General features: G+C 54.6%; 8 protein-coding genes and 1 non-coding gene across 9 annotated transcripts; 5 read left to right on the forward strand and 4 right to left on the reverse strand.

Annotated features, from left to right (window-relative positions):
* Nucleotides 1-117: 117 nt before the first annotated feature.
* W97_02662 (uncharacterized protein) lies at nt 118-1,227 on the forward strand (the record flags this gene model as incomplete). Its single annotated transcript, XM_007780562.1, has 1 exon — nt 118-1,227. One exon carries the CDS (start codon nt 118-120, stop codon nt 1,225-1,227), a length of 1,110 nt encoding a protein of 369 aa, XP_007778752.1.
* Nucleotides 1,228-1,438: 211 nt separating this feature from the next.
* W97_02663 (uncharacterized protein) lies at nt 1,439-3,196 on the reverse strand (the record flags this gene model as incomplete). The annotated part of the gene is made up of 4 exons (XM_007780563.1): nt 1,439-1,549; nt 1,604-2,404; nt 2,463-2,825; nt 2,888-3,196. The coding sequence occupies 4 exons, from the start codon at nt 3,194-3,196 to the stop codon at nt 1,439-1,441; spliced, it is 1,584 nt and encodes a 527-aa protein (XP_007778753.1).
* A 1,346-nt stretch (nt 3,197-4,542) lies between these two features.
* Nucleotides 4,543-4,927, forward strand: W97_02664 (uncharacterized protein; the record flags this gene model as incomplete). Its single annotated transcript, XM_007780564.1, has 2 exons — nt 4,543-4,646; nt 4,708-4,927. The coding sequence occupies 2 exons, from the start codon at nt 4,543-4,545 to the stop codon at nt 4,925-4,927; spliced, it is 324 nt and encodes a 107-aa protein (XP_007778754.1).
* Nucleotides 4,928-6,115: 1,188 nt separating this feature from the next.
* On the forward strand, nt 6,116-6,947 carry W97_02665 (uncharacterized protein; the record flags this gene model as incomplete). Its single annotated transcript, XM_007780565.1, has 2 exons — nt 6,116-6,532; nt 6,597-6,947. 2 exons carry the CDS (start codon nt 6,116-6,118, stop codon nt 6,945-6,947), a joined length of 768 nt encoding a protein of 255 aa, XP_007778755.1.
* A 785-nt stretch (nt 6,948-7,732) lies between these two features.
* Nucleotides 7,733-8,321, reverse strand: W97_02666 (uncharacterized protein; the record flags this gene model as incomplete). The annotated part of the gene is made up of 2 exons (XM_007780566.1): nt 7,733-7,912; nt 8,097-8,321. 2 exons carry the CDS (start codon nt 8,319-8,321, stop codon nt 7,733-7,735), a joined length of 405 nt encoding a protein of 134 aa, XP_007778756.1.
* A 10,007-nt stretch (nt 8,322-18,328) lies between these two features.
* On the reverse strand, nt 18,329-18,433 carry W97_02667. The gene has a single exon. It is a non-coding gene; the product is annotated as a tRNA-Phe (tRNA).
* Nucleotides 18,434-18,700: 267 nt separating this feature from the next.
* W97_02668 (uncharacterized protein) lies at nt 18,701-19,729 on the forward strand (the record flags this gene model as incomplete). Its single annotated transcript, XM_007780567.1, has 1 exon — nt 18,701-19,729. The coding sequence occupies one exon, from the start codon at nt 18,701-18,703 to the stop codon at nt 19,727-19,729; it is 1,029 nt and encodes a 342-aa protein (XP_007778757.1).
* A 257-nt stretch (nt 19,730-19,986) lies between these two features.
* W97_02669 (rab family, other) lies at nt 19,987-20,882 on the reverse strand (the record flags this gene model as incomplete). The annotated part of the gene is made up of 3 exons (XM_007780568.1): nt 19,987-20,570; nt 20,677-20,740; nt 20,799-20,882. The coding sequence occupies 3 exons, from the start codon at nt 20,880-20,882 to the stop codon at nt 19,987-19,989; spliced, it is 732 nt and encodes a 243-aa protein (XP_007778758.1).
* Nucleotides 20,883-23,663: 2,781 nt separating this feature from the next.
* W97_02670 (uncharacterized protein) lies at nt 23,664-24,984 on the forward strand (the record flags this gene model as incomplete). The annotated part of the gene is made up of 2 exons (XM_007780569.1): nt 23,664-24,073; nt 24,198-24,984. The coding sequence occupies 2 exons, from the start codon at nt 23,664-23,666 to the stop codon at nt 24,982-24,984; spliced, it is 1,197 nt and encodes a 398-aa protein (XP_007778759.1).
* Between the last annotated feature and the right edge of the window lie 996 nt (nt 24,985-25,980).

Consider the following 25,980-nt stretch of genomic DNA (forward strand, 5'->3'; position numbering starts at 1 on the left):
TCACGTTCAGCTCTATTACTTTTCAGTCTTATCTGAATACATCAAACGTTTCAGTAAGAAAAGCTTTCAGTTCCATTACTATCTTCAATAACTGCTCGAATCGCTGGGTCGATCGGCATGTCCGAGGTCGCCTCCGCATCCGAGGATATCCTCAAGCTCTTACAACCCTACATTGACCACTACGGATTACTGGACGACTCCACCATTACCATTGGAAACCTCCGCAATGCCATCCATCCAGTGTTTCAGCGCAGCAATTTTGACACCTCAAAGGACACTTACGATACCCTAAAGCCAGCTCTGCGTCTAGCCTCGCAGTTTTTACAAAACGATGCACTGCTCGAGTGGTGGGTGCAGGCAGGCCTAGGCCAGGAGGTGAGCGATCCGACAACCGGACAGGTCTACCTGAACCCCCCACCCAAGGCTGACGACCCCAAAGACAACCTCCGCACCACTATGATGGCCTTAGCGGAGATGCGATATCACGTTCGTTTCTCATTCGACCCGCTAACTGATGTATTTGGACACACAACCATAGACCGGACACGGCCATCCCGTCCCAAGAAGAATAAGATTTTCAATGCTGACTTCAAGGCAGCCACCCAGATCGGGCTAAGCGACCTCTTCGAATGGTGGGCCAGCCTGTATTACACCTCCGATAGCACTACTGAATGCCAGCGTCTGCGCTTCAATTTCTTCTTCGCCGTCAATATCGTCCACGAGCTGGCACATGCCTTCGGCGTGATGCGCCGTGGCGGCGGTAACGCAGAGCCCTGCCACAGCCGCATCGACATGCTGTCCAGCACCGGCGCCGAGATGGGCTGGTCATGGGAAGTATGGACGTTCGGCGGACAGATCGCTCCGCACGACGACTTCGCTGCGCCGACGGCCATGCTGGTAACTGCGATCCCACTCCCACGGGAGGTAGCCGCGAGAGGTGATCGCAAAATTTGTCCGGTGCCTATGTGGTGGATCGGTCAATGGTTTCAAACCTCAACTTGGCAGGGGATTGAACAGCACGGGAGAAAGGCGCTGCCGAGACCGCCTCGTGACTTGCCTATCCAGCTGGATGATCACGCAGAGTGGCAACTGGTTAAAGCGAAGAAACGCAAGCGCGATAGCGATGTTGAAGTCACTCAATCTATATCCAGGCCTTTGAAGCGTCGGCTGTGGCGCTCCAACACCTGGGCCCCCGAGACATCCCTCTCGCCACTGCTGACATACTAACAGGTCACTCAACGCAGGTTAAATTCAGTCTGACAGATAGGTAGAGAGATATACTTGGTTCCATACGTTTCTTCATGTCTCTTTCAATGCAGCTGGTTTTCTGATTGTAATCTCAGCAAGATCATTGTATTACAGCACTCGTGACTCGACCCGCAGCGGATCGGAGTCGTACCACCTAGTAGCAAGAACTACAATACCCACTCCTCAAACGCTATACACTCATGTTGACCCGCCGCGCCCTAAACTTTGTGTTGAAATTCAGTTGCCTTACAAACCACGCATTATGCGTTTCCCACTCCTTAGCCGGATCCTCAAGCTGAATCTGCGTACCCATCAGTAAGTTGGACCAAGATTTCTCTAAACCGCAGTAACTCACCTCAAACCGTCTTAGAAAGCTCGGCACAAGCTTATAGATCTCCAGTAGACTGATGTTCTTCCCAATACACGTCCTCGCTCCCGCACCAAACTGAAACATCGTCGCCCTCATCTCCTTGACCCTCTCCGGGCTCGCCTCCAGCCACCTCTCCGGCCTAAAGACATCGACATCCTCGCCAAAGACCTCAGGCCGCCTGTGCAGAACCCAAGCATTGCACCCCACAATGGTCCCGCCTGGGATCCGCTCGCCTAGGATATCGATGCCCTGCTTCGGCACCACACGCTCGAGGATTAGTCCCGCAGCCGGGTGGATGCGAAAGCTCTCCTGCACGACCGCGTCCAGATACGGCAGCTTCTGGCTCTCCGCCCAACTCACAGCTCCGTTCGCGCGATCGACTATCACACCGTCACGTACCGCGCCGTCCAGCTCAGCCATCAGCTTCGCGTAACACCGCGGATGCTTCAGCAGGTAATAGAACACGGTGCTGAGACTGATGGCCGTGGTCTCAGATCCCGCAAAAACCATGCTCACGCACGAGGTCAGGACTTGCTTGGAGGTCATGAAGGAGGGGTGGGCGTGCTGGGCTTGCGTGAATTTGGTGAGGAGGTCGATTCCGCGGTTGGGGTCCTGAGCGGTGAGGCCGTCGGATGCAATCTTCGCCATCTCGGCTGAACGCTCCTGGCTGCGCGACTGCGCGAACGCGGTGACGGGGAAGACGGTCTGGCTGATGCCCCATTTTTGCAGTTGGAGCCGGAGGGGATTCTTCTCGAGGAGCAAATCGAGAAGAGGGAATTGGCCGATCTGGGACGGTGTCAGCAGATTGTTCCGTAGACTGGTGTGGAAAGATGTAAGCGCTTACCGGCCCAGCGTAGCTCAAAAACCGTCCCAGAAATCCAACAATCCCATCCACATCCTCGTTCTTCTCCACAAACCCGAGCCGCTTGCTCCACGTCAGTTCGCCGATAACATCGAACGCGAAGAACTGCAGCCACTGGTTGAAGTTGCAGCTTCGGCCAGTGTCGGCGAAGAGCTGCTGCGTGCGCTCGAGGAAGAAATTGGTCGTCGAATCCACGAGCGGCTCGTACGACACCAGCGAGCTCATCGCGAACGCGCTGTTCACGCATCGTCGGTACTTGGCGTGGTAATCTTCGTCTGTGGTAGAGAAGAGGGACGGGAGACGCTGGCCGTTGGAGACGGCTTGTTGGACGGGGTAGAAATCGGACTGTGTAAGGGGACTTGTGAGTGTTTTGCTAAGGGGCTTGTGGTGGAGCTATGGATGTGTACCTTTGTCATGCCTTTGTTTAATCCGTATATGATCTTGATGGCACGAGGATCTGCGAACGAGAGAACGTTGGGTCCCAGCCTGACGATATCGCCATACTTGCGATGCAAACGTATATGAGTGTACTCTGTCTTCCGGCCAAGCGCGTCGAAAAAGCGCCACCAGTCTGTGTATGCTGCTAGCCAATGGCCAGGATACTTGTTAAGCCCTTTATTATATTTGTTGCTGAGTAGGTATGCTGTCACTGCGGAAAACAAGACAAGCGGCCAGTATGCGATGATGAATGGGAGTATCTCCTGAAGCAGCCCCATGATGTTCTGTCTCGACCAGTTTTGGACGAATTCTTGCCATCTCTGTGTGGTCACAACGTCTTGTTTATATGAACACTCTCCGTATCCTGCTGCAGACTGACGCTCAACTGCCGACAGCCAAGCGGCATTCACAGCACGGCATTATCTGGTGAGCGTGACAACTTGCGTTGACGTCTGGGAGTTCGGCAGTTGAGGCCGGAGCAATGCCGTTTACATAGCCAAGAGTGCTCCTGGATGCCATGCCCGTTACGAGTACAGTACGGACCCATAAATGATTGCCACTCAGTCCTCAGATCATCCTGTGGAGCGCATGTGGGGACAACCGCGGGGTCGTCTCTACCGACATTGGAGGTTCTGTTGATGTCGGCGTAAAACCAAAGTGGTTCGGAAGCCGACCTCAGAGTACAGCAACTCTGTATGAAGGTCGAAGTACGGGGAATTAATGGAACTGATTGGCACTCGTACCTGACTGCACTGCACTCTCCGCTGTGCATCGTGACCACGAGGAATTTTGTGTCAAGCCATCGAGCCCGGAGGATCCACCACGAAGCTCACGGAGCACATCGTTGCATCAGCGCAGCCGACTGCCACTCAGGCTGAACATGGACTTTATCGGGCGAACGTTGAACATGATTCAAGCACGATCTGAACACCTTAGACAATGCGGCGTTCTACGATGGAGGCTATATTACCGCTTTGGGAAGCGCGCGCCACGGAGAAGGCGGCGAGTTACCAGATATCATCCACAATACCAAAGTCAGAATACTCATGGCCATGCAATGTCTTTGTACATGTGTAATGTATGCTTTCTATGCTACCTCGTCTCTCTGCCATAGCCCTTGGAGAAAGAGTGACCACATTTCCAAGCGCAATGCTCTCAATCTTGGCTCCTGATTTCCTTTTGACAACGGTGTGCACGTGTGAGCTGGCCCTACAGGATTGATCTTGTCAGCCACTATCTGGTACCTCAGGAGCTTCCAGGGTTCCAGTACGAACTGGTGGGGTATTGGAAAGGGCAGTTCTCCGTACCCCGCGTTATCAAAACCTGGGGTATCGGATGTGGCTCATATCTCCGTTGCCCCGCAGTCATATAATACTAGGTAGTACCTCCTCAAGGCTGAGTTCAGAGTGGATATATCCGTTTACCTAGACAGCATCAAAGTAGAAGATCCCACATACAAACAGACAGGTACGTTTTACTCGAAGCCAGAGCAGAGTATCCATCTCCCCGTCCGAATGGGGAGTGCACAGGCTTGCTCGAATCCTCACTTGTCGCAACTTGCTGAGAAGTATATCTCATCCTACCAGAGGTCCAGCAGGAACCAACCGCCATCGTCTCGCCCACCATGCCTGTCGCAATCACAGTCCTCTACCCCCAAACCTCCGATGCGACCTTTGACCTCGACTACTACCTGTCCTCCCACATGCCCTTCGTCCAAGAGAAGTTCGGGTAGCGTAGCCTTTCGCCCCCTTCCCATATCCATCCAGACTAACACATGTCCCACAAACAGCCCACACGGCATGACCGGCTACCGCGTCGCAAAGCTCGTCGGCACAGCCACGGGCGACGAGTCCCCCCACAGCGTGTGCTGCACACTGGAGTTCGGAAGCGTCGAGGAGTTCCAGAATGCGCTGAAGGCGGAGGCGGGGCCGGTGTTGGGGGATGTGAAGAACTTCAGCAACAAGGATCCTGTGCTGTTAGTTGGTGATGTCGTTGGGAGTGGGCCATGAGGAGGGGATTAATAGTTGGGGGGGAGTGGATGTGTATATCGGGTAGTCATCCTTATCTGGGGAACGAACATATACGGCCCGTCAGTGCGGACCCTGGTCTCCATGCTCTTGCTGTGACAGTATGCCTTTTCAATCGCTCCTATGACACCGTCTGCACTTTTAGTGTTGGGCGGAAAAGACGATGGCCCACAGTCCTATTGAAGGAGGCTTAAGTGAGTCAGGCTGCTCAGTTCATTACTCTGTCGCTGCGGACTACGTCAGGGAGGATGCGAGGCCTCGTCAAACGTAGCAGTCTCTGGATGGAACTGCGGCCGCAGGTGTTAAAAGTATGGAATCGCTGCGAAGCCGACACGGCCTTCCTTGGTCTCGGTTGCTCAGCATTGATCACGCGACATATAGAGAGTCAACTATTCTCGTGCTACAGATAAGGAGAAGCTGAGGAGCGCTGTGTTACTGGATTGCTACCATCTCCGTGGACCGGAAATAGTCTCTCTTCGCGCTCTGCAGATGGGAATCTAAAACCCCAATCACAATCCTTGCTGATGACGTCGAACCTGGAGGACGTCGGATAGCCGGCTAGGTGCGTAGACGACTCAGACGCGCGGTTGTCAGTGAGAGAAACAAGTCCACTTCATGTCTAAGGAGCAGCTCAGGTGCAGAATCATGATCCCAGCTCCTCTCGGACACAGCGTTTGGATCATTGATGCGCCAGCCGCCGCTGATGTCGCTTCGCATATTTCCAAGGCATTTTCAATTGCTTGTTGGAAGCTTAGCAGCGGAAGGCGCTGGATGATCCCTGGCTAAGGCGGCCAACGGGCGCCAGCTGGGATCGGTGACCGAGCAGTGTCGCGCCTGCTTCGTCAGGGCTTTGCCAGAATGTTTCGCTGGGGCATGGCTCTTCACTTCCGGGGGTTGTTGATATCCTCTTCTTTCCCCGGAGCTTTAGCAACTCAAGCATCTCCATCATCACGCAGCTGTTGATCTTATTGCTTATCGCTGAGCTCTAGTTAAGACTATTGATACTGGACATTCACAACCGCGCAATATCTGTCTGCAGCGAAGCTAGCGAAAGCTCCCAGCAAGACTCACACCGTTACACCTAAAAGGCCGCCGCTCCACCCTACCTCGCCTCACCCCTCATCCTCATCCTCATCCTCCTCCGCCAACAACAACCACACCGCCGCCAGCATGGCCGTCATCTGGGGCCTCGACCTCCACGAAATCCGCTGGTCCAAATTCGCAAACTCTAATATGTGGTCCCGGCGGTACCACCTCCGCCGCACCAAATTCATCGTCTACCAGCTCGCCATGATCCTCTGCGTCGTGTCGGAATCCCTCGGCACGGCCGCGCTCTCCGACTACGTCTCGCAGCAGCGCTTCATCGAGCGGCACGACGGGCGCGCTGCGGTGCACAACGACGATTTCGTTGGCGCGGCGAGCTACAACATCTTCGTTGGGATATACGTCGCGACGATTTTCGGGGCCGGCTTCTTCTTCGATCTGATCTGGCCGGAGCGGCGGGAGTCGAGGGCGGTAAGGTGGGCGTGGAGGGTGTGTTCGGTGCTGGCGTGTTTGTTTGCGCTGAGTAGTGCGATTGCTGTTACGGTAAGTGACCAAACGAATTCTACACACCTGCGACGAACATCAAGCGACTGACACCATCGTCCAGGTCATCACCGCATCCTCCCGCGCCCGCATCACAGGCGTCGACGCCGCCACCGCTCGTGCCGACCTCAAAGCCTCCGGCGACTACCCGCTCGAGTACTCTTCCAACGCGCACGCCATCGCCTCAGTCGTCTTCGAGTGGGCTGGCTTGCTGGCGACCATTGCTGCTACCATCGTTCTGTGGATGAGCTATCGGCACAACGAGAGATTCGGTCCCTTGAGCGCGCATGTGAGGGCGGAGGAAGGGGTAAAGGAGAAAAACCCGGGGGTCGAGGAGAATGCGAATGCGTTTGATGCTGCACCGGTCACAGGTGGCACGTCGCAGACTGAACCGCCAAGACACGAAGCGGTATAAGCGATAGGGTGGTACAACAGGCTTTTACTGTTCTGTCTTTATCCAGTCGTCGGGGGATATTCTTTGAGGCACTGGCACCGGGGAGCGCATGGAGCGGGTTTCGTTACTTCATTGAGTGCAGCGTTCCGGCTGGATACCTAGTCTCTCTGGATTGTAAGGGCAGCAGTAATATAACGCGTGCTACCAGCACGATTGCGGAAACGTCCTGTGTCTTGCGCTTTGGCTCATAAAAGGCCATGGATTGTCTATTCTGTTGCTGCGATGCTTGCTTACACAGTTCTCCGGTCCGTCATCACCCTCACGATACTGCCTGGTCCCGCTATTTCTATCAACTGTGAGGATAAATGTCGTCAGCAAGGTTCAACGCACTGATGCAGTCGTTCTGTGCAATTGATGCGATACCCATAGAACGCGAAAGATGGGTCACGCGTGAGCACGTGATGTGGGCTCAATAGCAGTTGCGTGGGGAAAGGCGTCTGGCTGCTGGAGAGAGCTACAACATACCTTCTCATGCCAGCTCAGTAGCACGCTCATGGCTTGTCCACCGCCTTCGCCTCCGCCTCGAGAGTGAACTTGCGAGAAGCCGGTCGCTTGCGGGGTTATCGATCTCCCTTGCGACGACGAGGGTGGTCCTGACATGCCCTTGTAGCTGTGTTTGATGGCCGGCGCATCAGTCAAACTGCTTTCTGCACTCAGAAGGATGGAAAGCGAGTGAAAGTGGGGACAGAGGCTTTGGCCAATAGTGTTCTAAGAATCCCGGTCTGGGCAAAGGGAGGAGCGAGGGCTCAGGATGGATGAAAGGGAAAGCCGTGTGGGAAGCATCCAAGCACAACGTACAGGTACTTCATCAGGACATCCAGCACCTCGGTCCCGCCTTCTGACTGGTACATTCGGCCGAGTATGGGCGATATTTCTGCTTGCCGTATCGATTGGAGAATCTCGATCACTGTGGCGGTATGGACTTCCTGTGGGATGGGTGATCCGCGTCAGCACTTCCGCCAGATCTTGGTGTGATGCCCAAAAGCTTTGCATGTTTCCGAGACACGTCTCATAGACTGGACCGGAGCAAGGTATGGAGACCCCTCAACCAGCTCTAGTGTCTGAGAGCCACCGGTTTGGTACGAAGGGAGCTTCGAGATGCCAACCCACCTTCCCCCTCTCATCGGCACCATACGGCGCATTCTCCAATGCTCCTCTCAGCGCGCCCTCACTGTCCCCCCCACGGAGCAGTTGCCGTATCTGACCCGCCAAACTCTGCACGTCCGCCGTCGAGACGGGCACGACCGCGGGCGTGAGCGTGCCAAGGTCGAAGTTGGCGGCTGAATCAGGATCGTAGGCGTCGATGTTTATGGTGCGCCAGTTTGTGACAGACATGGTGGCTGGATTGGTGGCTTGAATTCGTGGTTGGATTGCGACGTGGCTGCGGTAAGGGACGTCGGAGTTTCGGCCGGTTGGTTCTGTGGTGAGATGGGTGGATGTGGGTGTGGGTGCGGTTGTGGTTGTGGGACTGCCCAGGTGATGCTTCCGCGTTCGACGTGGGTGGAAACTTGGCGGACAGTGTGGTTGAAGTTGGACCGAGAAAAGACAGATCGCGTATACGCTCCAAGTGTGACAGTGGTTCAATCGCAGCAGTTTCGAGTAGTACTGATCGAAGTTGCTAGTTGTGTAGTCGGGCCTACTGCCCAGGTAGATTTGTGACAATGGTGGCCGACATGCATGTCTCCCGCATCACCGCCTGGCGGAAAGATCAAGGTGCAGCTACGGGATCACATCCGCGCTCCAGTGTGTAACCGCGGTGCAGAACTAAACGCAGAGGCAAACACATTCGGATGATGTAAGACTGAAGTCCGATGTGATTACAATGGTATTCTGCCGCTTCAATAGCATCTAAAGATACACAGGCTCAGGCAAAGCCCAACAGCTCTCACGACAGGATCAGATCTGCAAATGCAGAATGTGATCCTCCAGTAGCAAAGCACGCTACAATTTGCGCGCCGTGCAAACCTGAGCACCGTCCCAGCCGAGCCGTTGTACCACTATCCCAAGCCCTGTATGAGTGTGCAGAATGAACTGCGAAACGATGCCATCTATCCGATGTTGTCCTGCAAAAAAGAAAGGTACCCATTTTGGTATCACGAGGCCTGAGCCACCCATACTCTAGTTATCATCCCAACGCCGAAAGACTTTTTGTGAGAGGTCGCCCGCTCAAAGGTGCAGAGTATGAAGGGTATAGAGCGCTGATCCGGACATAGGAAATTATTGGTACAGCGTCGATCGAATGAGGAGAATCGCTTAAGAAATCGCTAATGGGGTATTGAATATGTCGAAGCCGAAATGCAGTCGCTGTGGAATTAAAGTTCGTAGTCGATCAAGGAAGATGAAGCGGTCGGGAGGATGGCCTGTGGCTCGGGAGAAAGTTTGCTCGCTGGCTACTAAGGGGCGCGTTAGTCCGGATTTCTCGCGACGCAAGGTGTTGCTCTGTGAACCAACGAGCGCGCGACAACTCACCTAGCGAGACACCTCATCCCTCGGTGGAAGATGAAGTCGGAAAGCAGCCAGCGCAAAATCCCGACGAGTAGAAGTGGGCCGAAACGAATAAGATTGGATGGAAAGGGTGACGCGTGCACTTCGAGTATTATCGCCTCTTCGGGGGCGGCGGCGGCGGCTTTGGCGTGCCTGTGGTATCGTAGGCACCTCGTCCCATGTTGGTGGATTGAGATTCCCGGAGTATCATTGTGGAATGAGCGTCACTTTATAGCCAGTCAGTAACAGACTCCTCACATGATGAGGTGAGCTGACTGCTTCAGCGTGCGTTGCTGACTCACAGTGTAACTGTCGTAGGCAGCGAGGATGAACTCTCCGGGAAGAAGAGCAGGCGAGGTCAAGCTTGTATAGCACCCGCCTGCAGAGAAGACAGCTCTTGAATGTGTGACCGGCAGGCGCTTTTGTGGAAACCGCCTGCTATTTTTGGTGACGTGGGTCTTGCGTTCAGCTGAATGCCGGCGGACGAATATTAAGGTTCGGCGTACAACCAAGGAGACCGTGTGCGGAGACGGAAAGGCCTTTCAGGCAGACAGCCGTGTGAGTGTGTGAGATAGCGGAAGAGAGGATGAGTGAGCAAGCTAAAACATGGCGTGGGGAGCTGAAGGGTTGATATATGGGGGCCCCTTTCTGCGCAAAAGAATCGTACCTAGCTTGGCAGCAAAGCGAGACAAATGAAATTTGAGAGTCTCTGAGCGAACATGACGTGCCTGCCGACGGGTTTGCGGGCTGTTTCAGCGGCCAGCTTGTCAGAAAGGAACAGTAATTTCTGTGGCCTAGCAAGGGTGATGGATCGCCCTGACTTTCTGGGAAGCTGTTCCTGCAGTAGACTGAGATCCGTCTCAAGCCACTGCGGGCCCGTGTTCCGGCCGCCGGCCTGTCCATCAATCGACCGTCTCAACGTCGCTGCAGCAGCAGCCACAGTTGCCTGCGATTGTCCCTTCGCAAACAAGGCCCGCCATGTCTGGAGTGCGCCGTCGCCTCCAGCGCAGTGACTGTGCGACGAGTGCGAACGCTCGCATCGCAGCATGACACAGTCACGTCTGACAATCGGTAGCGTTCAATCTCGGACAGGCTGCCGGGCTTCGTAACCTGCTCTAGCTTGGCTGCGATGACTCGTTCGCAGCGCTAGAATTGAACTAGAAACAGCCTCAGCTTCCCGGCTGCTGCTCCCCGACGACCACTTCCACATCCCGCCCTCCGACTGTTTCCCCCAATCGCCCGCCATCTCCCGGGGCACCGGTAGTCCACGTTCGATCCAGCTCTGTGGATACGAAGCTGCCCTGTGTGTGGTGTGTTGTTGAGGAGCGGCTCGAATGCTATCCAAGCCATCGCAACCTTGTTGATTCCTGTGGTAAATCCCCAGCCGCGCCATTCAGCGCCGTCGGCGCGCAAGCGGGAGCTCTGTGAGTCGATTCTGGAGCTGGCTGCCCACGTACCTGCTGAGGGCCTGCCACCTCCCGTCTCATCTCTCAGAGACTTCTATCTCGTTTGCGGCTCTGCTCCGTGATACGAACGCAATCGTGTCTCGAGTAGCACGAGACATGCGATGCCCTCCCACGGCTCGCCCAACCGCCAAGCAGCTCGGTTAGGAGGAAGTTCTCTGTCCGTAGAACCTGAGAGGCCCAGCTCGTCTCTTAGTGCTAGCGCGTTTGATCGACCGCCTGCAACGGTGACAGCCGTTTCTCGGAGCAAAGAGGACGGATGCGTAAATACTCCCACAAACGCGCGACTGATGCGAACCATATGTAGCGGCAATCTTGGACACCGCAAACGCACATTGCCGTCTTATCAAAGATAGTGGCTGGCTGGCTGTACCACGTTGCTATTGCTTTTGGCAATTGAGGCTGCGGCGACCGTAAGGTGCATCTCAAACATGTTGCGTTCACATACAAATCCGGCAGCCGCTCTGGTTTTCCTTCTCTTGCAGAACTTGTTGCCGATGAAATCATCGTACTTCAGTGTTCGGCGGCTTTCCCGCAAGGATCAACACCCCAGCCTAGTCAAATCAAGCGGATCGTCACACATGGAAGAAACCCCGTTCAATCAGGAGTAACCGAGGCGGTAAGAACGAGTCGCAAAGCGATTGATACAGCAGCGGTTGCGCGGAATCGTGATATCGGGGGGATGAACCTAGGGAGACCCGGTTCTGTTCCACCGACGCAGCACAGCTTGCGATAATTGACCCTATCGGATACACATCCTCTAGAGGCCACTTGACGCACGACTCGACAAAGACTCGCAGAGTAAACCTTATCCAGGGCGACAGTCCCTCGTTGGCGCAGGGCCTGCAGCGACAGAACCTTACTGACCCTTCATCCTGCGCAATTTCGTGTCCCCATTGAGGTAACCTAGCAACTCGACACCCTGTAGGTTCTTGCATTTGACGTGCCGTGTCAGCTCTGTCTGCCGACAGATCGCATTTTCGCAAGGCTGAGTTCGATCCTTTGGGCTGCAGTTCGCACCTGCGGGGAGACCGGGACCTTGGACCTTGGGCGATATGCTTCGAACGGCTTCCTTAGCTGCAGAAAAAGGTGCATCGGGGATCCGGAATGGTGGAAGCGAAGCGCAAGGACCACACGGGATCAGTGTTCCTTAGAGAGCCATCCCAGCTCCACACGTGGCGGTGGCGCCCCCTTATGCACCCGGAGGAAGCTAGGGATAGGCAATCGCAGAACAAATAGGCTATGCTACACGTACAACGTTACGCGTCCTTCAATGTCGAGCCACACCAGTGGTTTCAAGGTTTAAGGTTGATAGAATCAGTATCTGCCGGCCGCATTTGGACTAAAACCCGGCTCACTCACAAGCCTTCCACGGCTGCGGAACCATAAGACAGAAAATAAGACCCAGAGTTGACGCCCAAGCGGATGCAGATAATAATAGCGGCTCGAGTGTCCGACGATCACCAAGACGTTGGTGATCGTTGTTCCATCACGTTGGTTCGTCTGTTGCTCTCCACGGCAGTTTTGAGAGCGCCCCTGTCGATCCTGGCGATCAGCACTCACGTCACACCGAAGAGCTGGCTTTTGGACCCTCTAACCCAGACGACAAACATCGTCAAACTCCACGATGGTCGGACTTTGCCATAGTTACTCACCATGTCTACCAAGGTCCTTGCCATCACTTCTCTATCTGTCACCGAATTTGCGGCACGCTCGCAAAGTCACGAGCGTCTCCTTTCGCCTACGCTCTTGATAATGCTGTACTATCGTATCTGATGCTGCAGCTTCCGACAGATCTTGATACACCGGCATAGCACTATAGTAGGTAGCGACACTCCACCACAGTCAATGACGCAATGCTGTGAACTCGCGCTCGGTGAAAGAGTTTGTTTGACCGCTGGCTTCTCATCAGTCTTTTCCGCATTATCTGTACGCAAAAGTTCGTATTTTCAATTCTTCTTGGGCAACAAACAGTCACGAGCTCATTGTCCGTCACTTTGAATATAAGTTGATACGGAACTCAGCCCGTTGTCTCTGTAATACTACTCTATCAAAAACATAGTGCCAAGAAACTCGTTGCTGGAATCACATAGGTCAATCCCAGAAGTGCCAACCGCCGCAATGACAATCCTATCATACGTGTGTCGGGGGCTACAGCCTCAACTTGTTAGCCTCGCACGTTCAGCGTCAACTCCATAGAGGGCTGTCCGCTCCTTCTTCTCCTCCCCCCGTTCTTATGGTTGACAGCCTCAGCGAGAGATCCGGTATCTCTGAAGGTCTCCTCCGTGGCGATATTCCTTAGCGTCCTGGCCTTTGTTGTGTTGTCGGTGATTCTACCCCCGGCGCCGGCGAGCTTTAGAAGAAGTACGAGCCTCGCTGCAGAGCCGGGTTCCATGCATGGTTTACCGGCCGGACTATCTGTGCAGCTCCAGTGGCGGTATCACTCGGACCGCAAGGCTTGTGGACAAGACAATGGATTCGTGCTGCTTCTAGGCCGGGGCGCGTTCGGCGCCGGACGCATCCATGCAGTGCTGTACCTTCCTCGTACATTTCAACGACAGCGAATCCAACCGCCTCTTTCGAGAGAAGGACGATCAAGCAGAAGTCTCAGCGATACGCCCAAACGACACAGGCCTCTAGAGCAGCCATAACGGTTACCGCCCCACCTCCGCAAGCAAACCCAAGCTCGACGGAGTGCAATAGCACGCCAACAAGAACGCCAACCGCAATGCATACCAGCATAGCAATCAAGAACAAGAAGAATCCCTTTTTGTGGCTAATCTCAGACCCAAGTACAAGGACGTCGGTCTCCGGATTCGCAAAAATGCGAAGCAGCAAAGGCAGTACCGGTTCAGTTTTGCTGACATCCTGGGGGTGACGTAGCGCCCCAGTGAGCTCGTCGTTGCGCCGATATCCCAGCAGTGGAACGCTGCGACGAGGATCTTGGCTCTCGACATCAGTGGCAATCTGCTAGGCCGTCAGCCTTTGACAAAACTTATGGAAAGGGATCTTCCGAGTGCCCTACCCTAGAGAGGCTACCAAAGCCGACCGTAGGTTCCTGGAAGAGGAGCCATCGCTCCAAGAGCCGGACGAGAGACCCACGGCGGCGTCTATGCAACTCGTCTAGGGCCTCTATGAAAGTAGCGGCTGTTTCGGACGGCGGTACCTCGAGAAACTCGATCCAGCCTCGTAGGCTGCCATTGGTGACGGCTACCGGCAGAGTAAAATGGCATTGGGAGCCGCGTTGGTGAGTATGTGGTACGACTTTGAACATGCTGACAGGAACCGTGGTAGTTGAGATATTCGGATGATAAGTGGAACCGCGGAAGAGTCAACGTTAGAGAAAGAGATGGACAATGAAGACAAGAATAGAACCATGGTTCGGCCATCGTTAAGTAAGATATAGTCTCGCTATGCTGGAAAGTGCACATTCCTTGGTGCGTGGGGAGATCGTCTGAGTGCACCTCGTAGTGCGCGGGTTTGAGCCTCCATGTAGTAGGGCCTAGTAGTTGTATGGGACGGGCCTGCAGTCTTTGACTCCCAAGCATTGACGCGCAGCCAAGATACTTCGTGAGATGCGCGGACAGGCGCGCTCTGCTGTGCGGGTTCATACTTTCAGTAGCAGGGGCCATCCGAAATGCTCGTTGCGGCATCCTTGCTCCAGCATGCTCAACACCAGATTCATGATCAAACTGGACTCACGATCTTGTTGATGGTAGAGCAGCTAGACCAATCTCATGCGATAGAGAGTAAAAGCTGTCCGTCAGTTTATGTCTTTGCTGCATCAGTCATGCAAGGTGATTTTGATCCATTGACCGTCCTTTCTGACTGTTCCCCTCCAGGGCTATGGAAAGCTTTCAATGCGGCAACGGACATTTTAGATGGCCCTTGTGGGCACGGGAGAGGTCGCGATGTTCAGCCCTGCAACAAGCACCGCCGGCAACTTACATAGGAAGGAGTAAAGGCTCAATGCTGCTACCACTAGATCGCAAAAGACGTTCATTGCGCTGAAGGGAATTGTTTGTGAATTTTTGAGTTTATTATATGATTGAATTGGTGTACAGAATAGCAGGGCAGACGCAACAAGCTCTACCAAGACACGCAAACCAGAAAAGGTAAAGCGCGCTCATGAGAGCGGCCGTCCCGAGTCCTTCGAGAGTGAGATCAGGAGCGGCTGCGCGCTGGGCACTGCGCCCAACTGCGCGTGCGAGCTACAGCAGCATGGAAGGCTTTTTGCCCTTCTATGGACTGTCACTCAGGAGAGCTCATCTACTTTCTATCGCGGCCGCCTCGCGCGAGGAAACCTCAGTAGCTAAAGGGTTCTCACGATGGTGAGTCGCCTCAAGAGGATTCAGACGCCGCTACAGCTAATCGATCGACGCGTAGAAAGTTCCTGTGTCGACCCACAAAGAATCGGACGTCTCACTCGTACCTAGAGCGCCTGAGAAGCCCATCAGTCAGCCAGATGTACTAGCCAACTCTTTTCTAAAGACAGTTGAGCCATACGCCCGTTTCGGATGGTGTAGTGTCCAATATCATCCAGCCATAGAAGAAGACCATGAGGCTTGGTTTGGGCAGAGGAGAGAAGTGGGTGAAACGGCGTCGAATCCATGCCCTGAACCCGAGTTACCTAACTGGCCCTTTCTATCTTGGGACAGTCAACGGGAAGCGAACTTCCTTCGTCAACGCATGCACAACAAGACGCCTTTCCCGTGCCTGGAACCTGGGTGTGATAGGCGGAACGCCAGAGGCTACGTGCGCGAGACCGATCTCAGATCGCACCAGAGAAAAAAGCATTCTCGACTGTCCCAGTCAGACGAAACAAAGCCGATAGGTGCCGATGGCTCGAACCGATCAGCTGATACTATCTCAGCGGTCATGAGGGAGCCCGAAACCGTAGTTGGCAGACCACTTGAAAGTGAAAAAGCCCGTCCTACTGGAGCTGATACAAGAGCCTCTACTCAAACCATCCGGGGCACAGTCACTGAAGAGGAGGAAGTCTTTGGTGCGAAAGTCGAGGAGCTGTCATTGTTCTCAGCGACATTGCCGATCACCCCCTCAGTAGAAACAGCGTACCCTCGAGGCGACTATTCAGCGACAGACCACAACCCTGCGGAGGATGACGACTCGTCCAGTGCATCCGAGTATCCGCGGCCACCATCTCCTTGGCAAGAGATGCAGCGGCGTGTAGTGGATGGGCACGACAATGACGCTAAGGCTAATATCACCCACTGTATGAAATGGATTCTCCACAATCGCTTGCCGTCGATGGACCAGCAAAGCCGGTTCGACGTACGATCGATTGCCGATGTTGATGAGTCCAGGTATGACACCATATCAACAGTAACGGAAGGTATAAGAGGCTGGAGTAATCCGACAGATGCTGGCGCTTCTAGCAATAGCAGTTCATCCGCTGCCCCTTGCCTTGGCTTCGATCGCACTAGTAGCTTGGGCAAACGCGCCACCGGTTCCCAAGAGGAGGGAAGTGACCAAAGCCCCGGCGACAATAGGGATCTGAAGCGTGCCCGCACTAATAGCTTCCTCGTCCCGGACGGCAAACATGTCCGCTCTAGGTATGCGTGCCCGTACCAGAAATACGATCCAATCGGCAGCCCTTATTGTTGCATGCCAAACCAGAAGAATCGCGAGGGGGGCTATGAAACTTTTCACCGTGTCAAGTAAGTTGAAGATGCCGCAAGACGGCATCGATCTTCCCCAGCTGACATTGTTTACTAGACAGCATGTACTCAAAAACCATGACCCGTTTGTGCGGTGCAATCGGTGCTGGTGCTATTTCAAAACTGAGAACGATGTCGCAGGCCATCAAGAAGTAGCAAGGTGCATTCAATCCCCGCCACCAGCCAAATGGTGGATGACTGCACAACAAAGGAAAGAGGTGAAAGAAACGAGGTTCGTCGGTAATGGTGACGACAGTTGGTATCATCTGTTTGGTTTGCTCCTCCCAGATCTACCTAGAGATGGACCCTATGGAATAAGAAAGCGTTATTCACCTTGTGCGTTCTCCACACTCACTCCTCTGTGCAGTACTAACAGGTCCGCAAGATTACGAAAAGCCTGCAATACTCCCAGTTGTGATAGTTCCTCCCACTCCTTCACTAAGTTCAACATCCAGCGCCACAAATGCAACGCCAAACCTGGTATTGCAGCCAACCCTTTCGATGGATAATCAAGAATTCGTGCCTTCTGGAACACAGAGGTTAGTCATGGCTCTTGCACATTTTGAAGCTGTTAGGTTCCTTTTAATACTCCTTTGTACGCTCTTGTCATTCCTAAGGCTCTGGTCAGGATCCCCTGTAGTTGTTAGTTTTTATACTCCCGTCTCAGTAAACCGAGTCCAGAGTTGTAGGTACCGTTCTATGGGAAGGCTAACAGGCGTGCAGCGACATCAACGGACAAGATCTCCTCGAGTTTGATGCGGTTGGCTTTGATGCCGCTAGCTTTGATGCCGCTGGTCTAGATGGCTTCGGAAACATGGATGAACTAATATTCAATTCCAACAACGGAGAGTTTACTCTAGACATCCCTGCTATATGCACGGCAACCCATGTGGCAGTGGATCAAGCCCAACAGCGTACAACAATATTTGCAGAAAGCACGCTAGCTTCACAAGACCAAGCTGCAGTTGCCACATTGCCAAGTGAGTCTCAGCCGGTCACACCATGGACTACAAGCGCCGCGGATAGCTCAAGCCGACTTGTTCGGAGCAACGAGCGCATACAGCAGGCGAACACACAACTGCGTGCTCAGATATCTCACCTGCGGGGCAGGATTACCGGGATAGCGCCGCTAGTCGACCGGTTGGATGAGCTTTTAGAGGAATATTTGATGGATCAGGCAGTACCGGAGGGTCTCCATGAGAGAATCTCTCAGTGTCATCAGATCGCATCAGATCTCCGCAATCTGCTTGACTGAGCGTAAACCGAACCTGCTGGCGACCGCAGCTATCGTTCACGTTTCTTTCGAGGTCTCAAAGTTGTGTAGAGGTCTTAGATGTCGCAAGTGCAAGATTCGGCAGGAAGCTTGGTTCAACTGTAGAGGAGAGGGAACGAAGCGGAACGAAGCGCTCCTGATGAGGGCCGCATTTGGGAAACCGTCGTCCCACCTTAAAACGCAGATTTTATCTACAGGTTAATCTGAATCGGCATAGTCATTTGTCTACAACACCCTACCACGGCCATCCAATTGAGCCTAAAAAGATCTTCACTAAGACGGTCTTTGCTAGATCATGACTATGCGACGACCCATGCCTCACTAAGTACCTACCATCTACTACCCACTTAAGTGGTCTTCAAAAACAAGAGAGGCTTGCTGCTTGATGGTACAAATGCCTAATCTAGATTGATGCAATTGGGCAAAAAGTCAAAAGAAAATGACTGCAGCTTCTGTGGATCGAACACAGTGCCTCCAGATACACCGCACAGATGAATTAGGCCGAAGTTGAACTTCAGTCTGGCGCTCTCCCAAGTGAGCTAAAGCTGCTTAATCGTGAGAGCAAGACAGGCTTAACAATATCTAATCCTTTCCGCGAACGGAAATGGACACACCCCACGCCGATGAAGACCGTGGATCACATGACCGCACCGCTGCCAGGCCGTTTGCGACGCGAAAAGATTGCGTCACTGCCCTTTCATCCCATCCAAACCTTCCAAGGTTTCCCTGTCGTTCCTGAAAACAAACACCAAGCCCCTACAACCACCGCTTAAGTTTCCCACTCAAATTCAACACACCCCTCTTACCACCGACACCATGTCAGCACGTCGCAAGAACCCCTCCACACCCTCCACGCCGCACACCTACACGGAGCCCATCCTCAACGGCACGCCCACACCCTCAACCAGCATGCGCAACAGCCCACCACGCACGCCCGCCTCCGCCCTCCTCCCCACGCGCCTCGAAACCCTCCTCATCTCCCTCTACCCCGGGACGCTCCTCCTCGGCTCCATCTTCAGCACGCTCTCACCCACCACACGCCACGCGCCCTACAGCGCGACGCTGCAGTCCCACCCACCAGACTTCGCGCCCTCGTACTTCGCGCAAAAACGCAACGTCTTCAACCTCTTTTTCGTCAAGCAGGGCTGGGCGTGGACAACGGCCGCGCTGGTGCTGTTTCTGCTCACGCACCCGAGTCTCGGGCCGCCGATGCGGCCCGTGTTGACGCCGCGACGCGTCAGGGCTGTGTTGAGGTATCTGCTGGTTACGCTGTGGTGGGCGGGGGTCACGCAGTGGTTCTTTGGGGCGCCGTTGATCGATCGCGGGTTCCTGCTCACGGGGGGCCAGTGCGAACTGATCAAGGACCCGGGCGCGAGGGAGGAGATGAGTAATACGCGGGAGTATGTCACCGCTGCCGGGTGCAAGCTTGTGGGCGGGCAGTGGAAGGGCGGGTACGATATCAGTGGACACGTGTTTTTGCTGACGCTGGGGAGCGCGCTGTTGTGGTTTGAGATCTTGCCGGCGGTGAGCAGGGCGGAGGGGCTGAGGGATGGGAGGAGGGTGGTTATGAGCGATGGGAAGGTTAGGACCGCGGCTAGCGAGGCGCAGAGGGAGTCCCATGGGGTTGAGGGAGGGGCGGAGGAAGGTCCTGGACTGGGCATGAAGGTCGCGCTGGGTGTTATGGGCATGATGTGGTGGATGCTGCTTATGACGGCCGCGTTCTTTCACACCTGGTTCGAGAAGTGGACTGGTCTAGTGGTGGCATTTTCGGGCTTGTGGGTGGTTTACTTCCTCCCGAGGGCCGTCCCGGCTATGAGGGCTATTGTGGGTATGCCTGGGGTTTAAGAGACGGACTTTCACGAGCTATCTGATAGGGGGATGTTTCAGCTGCCAGTCCAAGGTATTTCTTCGCCTGTGGAAGGCACGGATTTTGGTCAAAGTCCACATCGTTCAGGGTCACAGCACTTAGGTGGCTCTAACAAAAGTTGCCAATGAGAAACGAGATTACTTTGTTATGGCACGTCGGCCAGCATTTAAGTTCTGAATTAAATAGCCGCTAAACACCCAACGCTTCCATATACACCAACCCAAGCTTGTATGTATCAGCACGCGCAACCCTCCTTGGCACCCGCAGTCCCAGCACCGGCCAAATTTACTCTCGACGCATCTTGCTGCTGGCCTCCCGATCCCAGCGTCGTTTGCCCACCGACCCCTCTCGGCCCCTTCAGCTGTGTCTCCGGTATCGCGTTCGCGATCGCCGTAAACACCTCCGCAACATTCAGCCCCGTCTTAGCACTTGTCTCGAAGAAGAGCAAGCTCTCCTCATCCGCATAAGCCTTCGCCGTCTTTGTCGGCACCTTCCTCGCGTCGCTATCTCCCTCCTCGTCCGGCACGCCGTCCGTATCATCCTCGCTCTCGCCGGCCCCACCAGCGTTCACGAGATCGAGCTTGTTGCCGACGAGCGCGATTACGATGCCTGGCGAGGCTTGTCGCTGCAGCTCCGCGACCCAGTGTTGTGCTTTTGTGAGCGAGGACGCTTTCGTGATGTCGTAGACGACGAGCGCGGCTTGGGCGTTGCGGTAGTACATCGGTGCTAGCGAAGCAAAGCGCTCTTGGCCGGCGGTATCCCAGATCTCGAATTTTATGGTGCGTGTGGGGAGGTTGCATTTCTGGGTTAGGAAGGCGGCTGTTGAGGAGGATAGTGCGTTAGCAGGTGCCTAAGAGCGGGAGGGAATATTGAAGGGGGCGGCGGAGACTGGACGGGGGAGACCGGACGGCGGAGTAGAGCTTACCGCCTATTGTGGGTTCCTTGTTCTCTTGGAAGTCGTTGTTCACGAAGCGCATGACGAGCGAGGACTGCAGCACTTGTGTCAGTGTGTCCGTATAGTGATTATAAGATTGCGCAGATATGTACCTTTCCGACAGCTGCTTCTCCCAGCAGCACCAGTTTTACACTGCTGCTTGGCTTAGGCGCCGCAGATCCCGTCGAGTCGGCCATGAAGCGCGGTATGTGTAAGGTATGGAAAGAAAGTAGAGGGTGTTTGATCTAATGGCTCTGAATTAGGCGGCAAGCTCGGACTCCCACGATCTCTGCTAGAATAGAGTGGTCTTAGTTTGCGAGGTTTGTTGGTATGGGGGTTATATACGGAGATGTTCGGAGAATATCGTGCGCAGGTCTATTACAACCCAGGTTTGTCAACGGTAACAGATATTTAAGTTGAGCTTCATGACGTTCCCGGCGTTATCACACCTCAAGCCAGTGGATGTCATGTGACACAAGCGGTGGCGGTGCGGCTCCTGCCACAGCCGGCACAGTCACGTGACTCTGAAAAGTCTCTAATAATCTTGAGATGGAGGATTCACATCATAAAGTCGCCGCCACGAAGCATTCCTGTCGCACGCATTGTCACTGCTCTACAGTTACAAGGTCGCCGTCCACCGTTTGAGGTACTCCAAGTGTCGAAATCAGCGCCTTGTGCATGACCCCGCGGATAGTGTATCCTGTTTGCGACTTTGTCTCACGCCCAGCGTCTTCTGGCCAGCCTTCGTGGTTATGCTTGGGGTTATCCAGGTGCTACAACCACGCTGAGGTTGGAAGGCTCTCAAAGCATGATTTGACTCGCCTCGATGGGATTTACGCAGATGCTCGCTTGAAGCTCTTCGACGACGTGTCAGGCATGAAGAGGTACAACATTTCACATACCCCGGATCGTCATGCCCTTACAGCGGCAACGCCGCCCCATCCGGATCTAGAATATTGTGGGGTAAAAGGCCAGCAAATGAGGACTGGAGAAAAGCCGCAAATCAATGCTTCTGGGCTGCTTTGCCTGCCCTCCAGAAATATGTGCATGGAGCTACTGTTAGCGAGCATTATCGCAGAGTCCAGCCCCTCGCTTTTCAAAGCTCCCTCCAACAAACACAGGCGGAGGATTTAAGTTGTCAAAGAACTGCCGTTTGTCGAGAGGCGAGAAGGCCCAGCTCCGGCAGGCAAGCACCAAGACACGAGCATCGTCATCGCAGTCATGTGTTGGAATCCTCCGGACCTTCCGTTTAGTTGCGGCCCCGCTATCGAGGTGAGGAGGTGGCTTGCACCCGTCGCTTGATAAACTATTCTGGCCTTGCTTTGTCTCCAACTCTTCAGTGGATCATCCATGGCTCCTTGACAGCAGTCTACCATGAGTTCGCGATACCGATGCCGGGTACTGCTGGGATAGTCTCGTGTTGTCAGGCCACGATGGCCTTTCAGAAAGACAAACCATCCATGCGGAAAAGCAGTGAGGGGCACTGTCCAAGCGTTGCCGTTCAAGGGTTCTCTCAAGCGCGCGGCCGATCGCCCGCCACTAGCTTTCTCCCATCGCTAGACGGAGCGATCAAGTGGCTTGCCCTCGCAAGTTTACGTGGACGCGAGCGCTCCAACTCCGATCCGATGGCATTCTTTACAAAGCGCGGCTCTCTGCCTGACACAGATGGACAGTTCTGACCGAGAACCAACGACTTCGAACGCGCACGCTCTGGCTCTCTCAGTGCGGCTTGAGTGGCAGCCGGTGATCTCGCGCTACAGTCCCACAGTCCCAAGGTACGGCGTGCACGTGGATTGCACCAGTCAATCAGGGCGCGGGGATGGGAACCAAAAGGCCCCGGCCGAGGCGAAGCACGCGGCAGTTAGTGCGATGGTAAAGCCAGGTACGACAGAGCGAGAGGGTTCAGCCAGGCGCACAAAGCAAAAGTCCAGATGGTGGGCAGCCAAGTGTTGTACCTGCGGTCCTTGGAGGTAACAGTGGACGTGCTGGTCATGGACTGAACGGTCAATCGCATAGCGACGTGACCTGGACAAATTTGAGCGGCTGCAAACCAGATGATGCTTTTGCGCCTGTCTCGATAGTTAACTATGAGTACTCATACACGAGAAGAAGGACCGGTGTCAGCCACCGCTATCCTTAGTAAGCCCTGCGCTAGGCCAGCAGCTGCACCTGCACAACATGGATAGCATGGGTTGGGTTGATCTGAGGGGACTGCAGGACTGCTGACCCGATGCCCGAGTAACACCTGCCACCCTTGATCTGCTGCCCTTCTTTTTTTTGGGCTTCCCACAATTCCAGCTTCTTCTGTTGTCGACATCACCAGAGCATCCACTCGCATTCAAACTGGGAGACGCCGCTAATACTGTCATTCCGCCCGGCGCTTCGCCCAAGAGCCGAGCGGCTCCACTGCCTGCGACACAATCAGAATCGAGCCTTGCGGGTGCGGCGCGGCTTCCTGCACTTTCCCTGCTGCGGGGACTGCTTCCACATTCTTGCGGCCTCTGCCTACATTTTTAATTTCTACAGCTGTGCCAGTGTCAGGTTCCATCAGAACACACCGTACTACTACTGTCCGACTGCACCGTCGTTGCTCGCCGGCTTCTCGCATCAGCAATTGCTACCTGGCATCAATACACTCCGTTGAGGCTGTGCAGCACGTCAGCGTTGCAGCCTTAATCCTTCCTGGCTCTCAACTCGTAGCTTCTCAGGAGCTCCGGGATTGAGAGCCACCTTCCAGCAACAATAATCATGACAGTCTCCAAGGTGGGGAATTTGCTGTTGATCACTCCCCTTCAAGAAGCCGCACGCTAATAATAGATGTTTCGCAGGATATGCATTCGGCCCGTCCGTCGAGTCAACATCGGCCGTCGTCCAGCTCGATAGCCTCCAGCTTACCCTCTCGCCAGTCGCGCATCCACTCGCAGTCGCTGTCCGTCGGCTCAATCAATCCGGCACACCGCGTGACCCGTCGGAAAAGCATGACATCGACTGCTGCGAACAACGTCGTCGCAATGGCTGCCGCCGTGAAAGGGTCTCCGCCTGGACCGGGAACATTGAATAGGCGGACGTCGAAGGCGAGTTTCGGCCCCAGAGGGCCAGACCCAGGCAGCTACCCGTCCATGCCGAGCAGCCTCCCGAACAACGGCGAAGGCTTCGGACCAGGGAGCTACGGCGCCGGAGATGCCAAGAACGGTACCGCCGTCACGGATGGTCCTCCACTGGCCTCCATGCCAGAGGGCACAAAGACGAACAGCAAGGCGCGGATACGCCGTGCCAGCGAGGGCGCTCGGCAGAGCAAAGGCGATGGGAAGAGGACAAGTGGTAGCGAGTTGAGATGTGAAAAATGCGGGAAAGGATACAAGCACAGCAGCTGTCTTACAAAGCATCTGTCAGTAACCCTTGTGCCAGCATCCCGCATACATTCATATCTTGAGCTCGGATTCCGCACTCCGCATGCAATCAAGACACAGTGCAGCAGCTTGAGCAGAAATGAGAGTTGACACTTCATGCAGATGGGAGCACACGCCGGAATGGGCGATCACCTCCAAGTTGCTCATCTCGAAGCATCAGCAGGTCCAGCTTCTTGAGGCGGCCTCGGTGTTGGTCGCCATGAACCAGGACGCGGACGCTGCCAAGCACGGCGACAGCGATCACTCTTCAGTCTCGCCAGCGGCTTCCGGGTCATCTGACCTTCATGAGGATGACTCGAGCTCGAACGACACCACCCCGCCGCCACAAGCGGACGAGCATGTATTTGGCTCTTACTCAGCCAGACACTCGCAATATGGCCAAAGCAAACGCTTCAGCACCCAAAGCAGTGTCCTGTCACAATCCCACCGGTCATCTAACTCCGTCTTCTCGGACAGCGCTCCCAACGGGCACTACATGTCGCATTACCGCCAATGGAGCAATGATGGGCGGCCCACCACATCCGCAACTTCGGTGACCGGCAGTCACTACGACGATGAAGAGCAAGCGGATCTGGCAGCCGCTGTAGGTTTGTTGAGCTGCAGCTACGGCACGCCAAAGAGCGGACCGGTGACCCTCCCGGCGGATGTGCCGCCCGTGCCACCCTTGCCGGCGCGGTTCCTCAGCCAGATCGGTAACTCCACGATCGCTGCGCACGGCCCCCAGCGGCACTCGACCCCGAGACCGAAGTACACTTCATACGCGTCCGAAGGCCGTGATGTGGACATGGACGACGAGGGGCTCATGGATGAAGACTACGATGATCGGCATTACGCTGCGAGGGGCCGTAGCGACGAGGACGAGGGTGTCTTTGGCACTATGGAAGAGTAGACGCAGCTTCCCGCCAAGCTCTCCCTAACATGCTTATTACCGGCGTCCCTCAAGCAGAAGCTACCACCCCAAATCTGTCATCTATGTCTCATTTTCAATCTTCCGTCATCCAGCAAAGAAATCACAACACGCGTCCGCAGACACAGATCCTCAGCACCGAAGAGAAGGCACCCTGGCACAGTCTCACTCCAGCTCTCTAGCTCAACATATTTATCTCCGGCTGTCGCCATCGAGCGTTCGAGGTTAAAGTGGGGATCTATGCTTCTGCACCACGCGTGGCTCAAGGCATTCACTGCATCAATCATTTAGTGGCATTCGTTTACTGGAACTGGAGGCAGGGGCGCACGGGAATCTATGTGTTGATGAATGACCATGTATTAGGGGGGGCCGTCTCGGAACGGAAGGGACAGAAATCGGCCGTTTGTACATTCTGGCGAATTAGGTAGCACGGGGTTCTGGAAATCTGAGAGAGTTGTTATGTCTTGCTCCTATCCGTGCCGATATCATCCGTGCCAGCATTGTCCTACCAGTTCACGGCACGAGCTCCGCGAGGCGGGTGGGTGAGGTTGTTAAGTGGTTCATCTCATGATTCTCAATCGTTCTCTCCACGCAGTTGCAGATGCACAAAGTAAGAAGGCAAGTGATGAAGTATTTCTAGAAGTTCTTATTTCATCTGAGCCACCTAGCAAAAGCATCACCTCTTAGGTGTGCTACAAGCGCTAGAAAGCTATCATCCTACTACAAAAGGGCTGCCTCATGTGGGACCGCATCCCCTCAACCAAGAGGTCTGGCTAACGCCAAAGACCTCCGCCAGCTACAGAATTCCTGACTCATACCGGACTCAGTCCTCTCATCCAAAAGGTCTGGCTAACGCCAAAGACCTGATCCTACTACAAAAGTTCTTACTCATGTGGGACCGCATCCCCTCATCCAAGAGGTCGGGCTAAAGCCTCGATCGACCCCATCATCCAACTACAAAAGTGCTTACTTATACCG

The sequence above is a fragment of the Coniosporium apollinis genome (genome assembly GCF_000281105.1).
Source record: "Coniosporium apollinis CBS 100218 chromosome Unknown supercont1.10, whole genome shotgun sequence".
Lineage (NCBI taxonomy): Eukaryota > Fungi > Ascomycota > Dothideomycetes > Coniosporium > Coniosporium apollinis.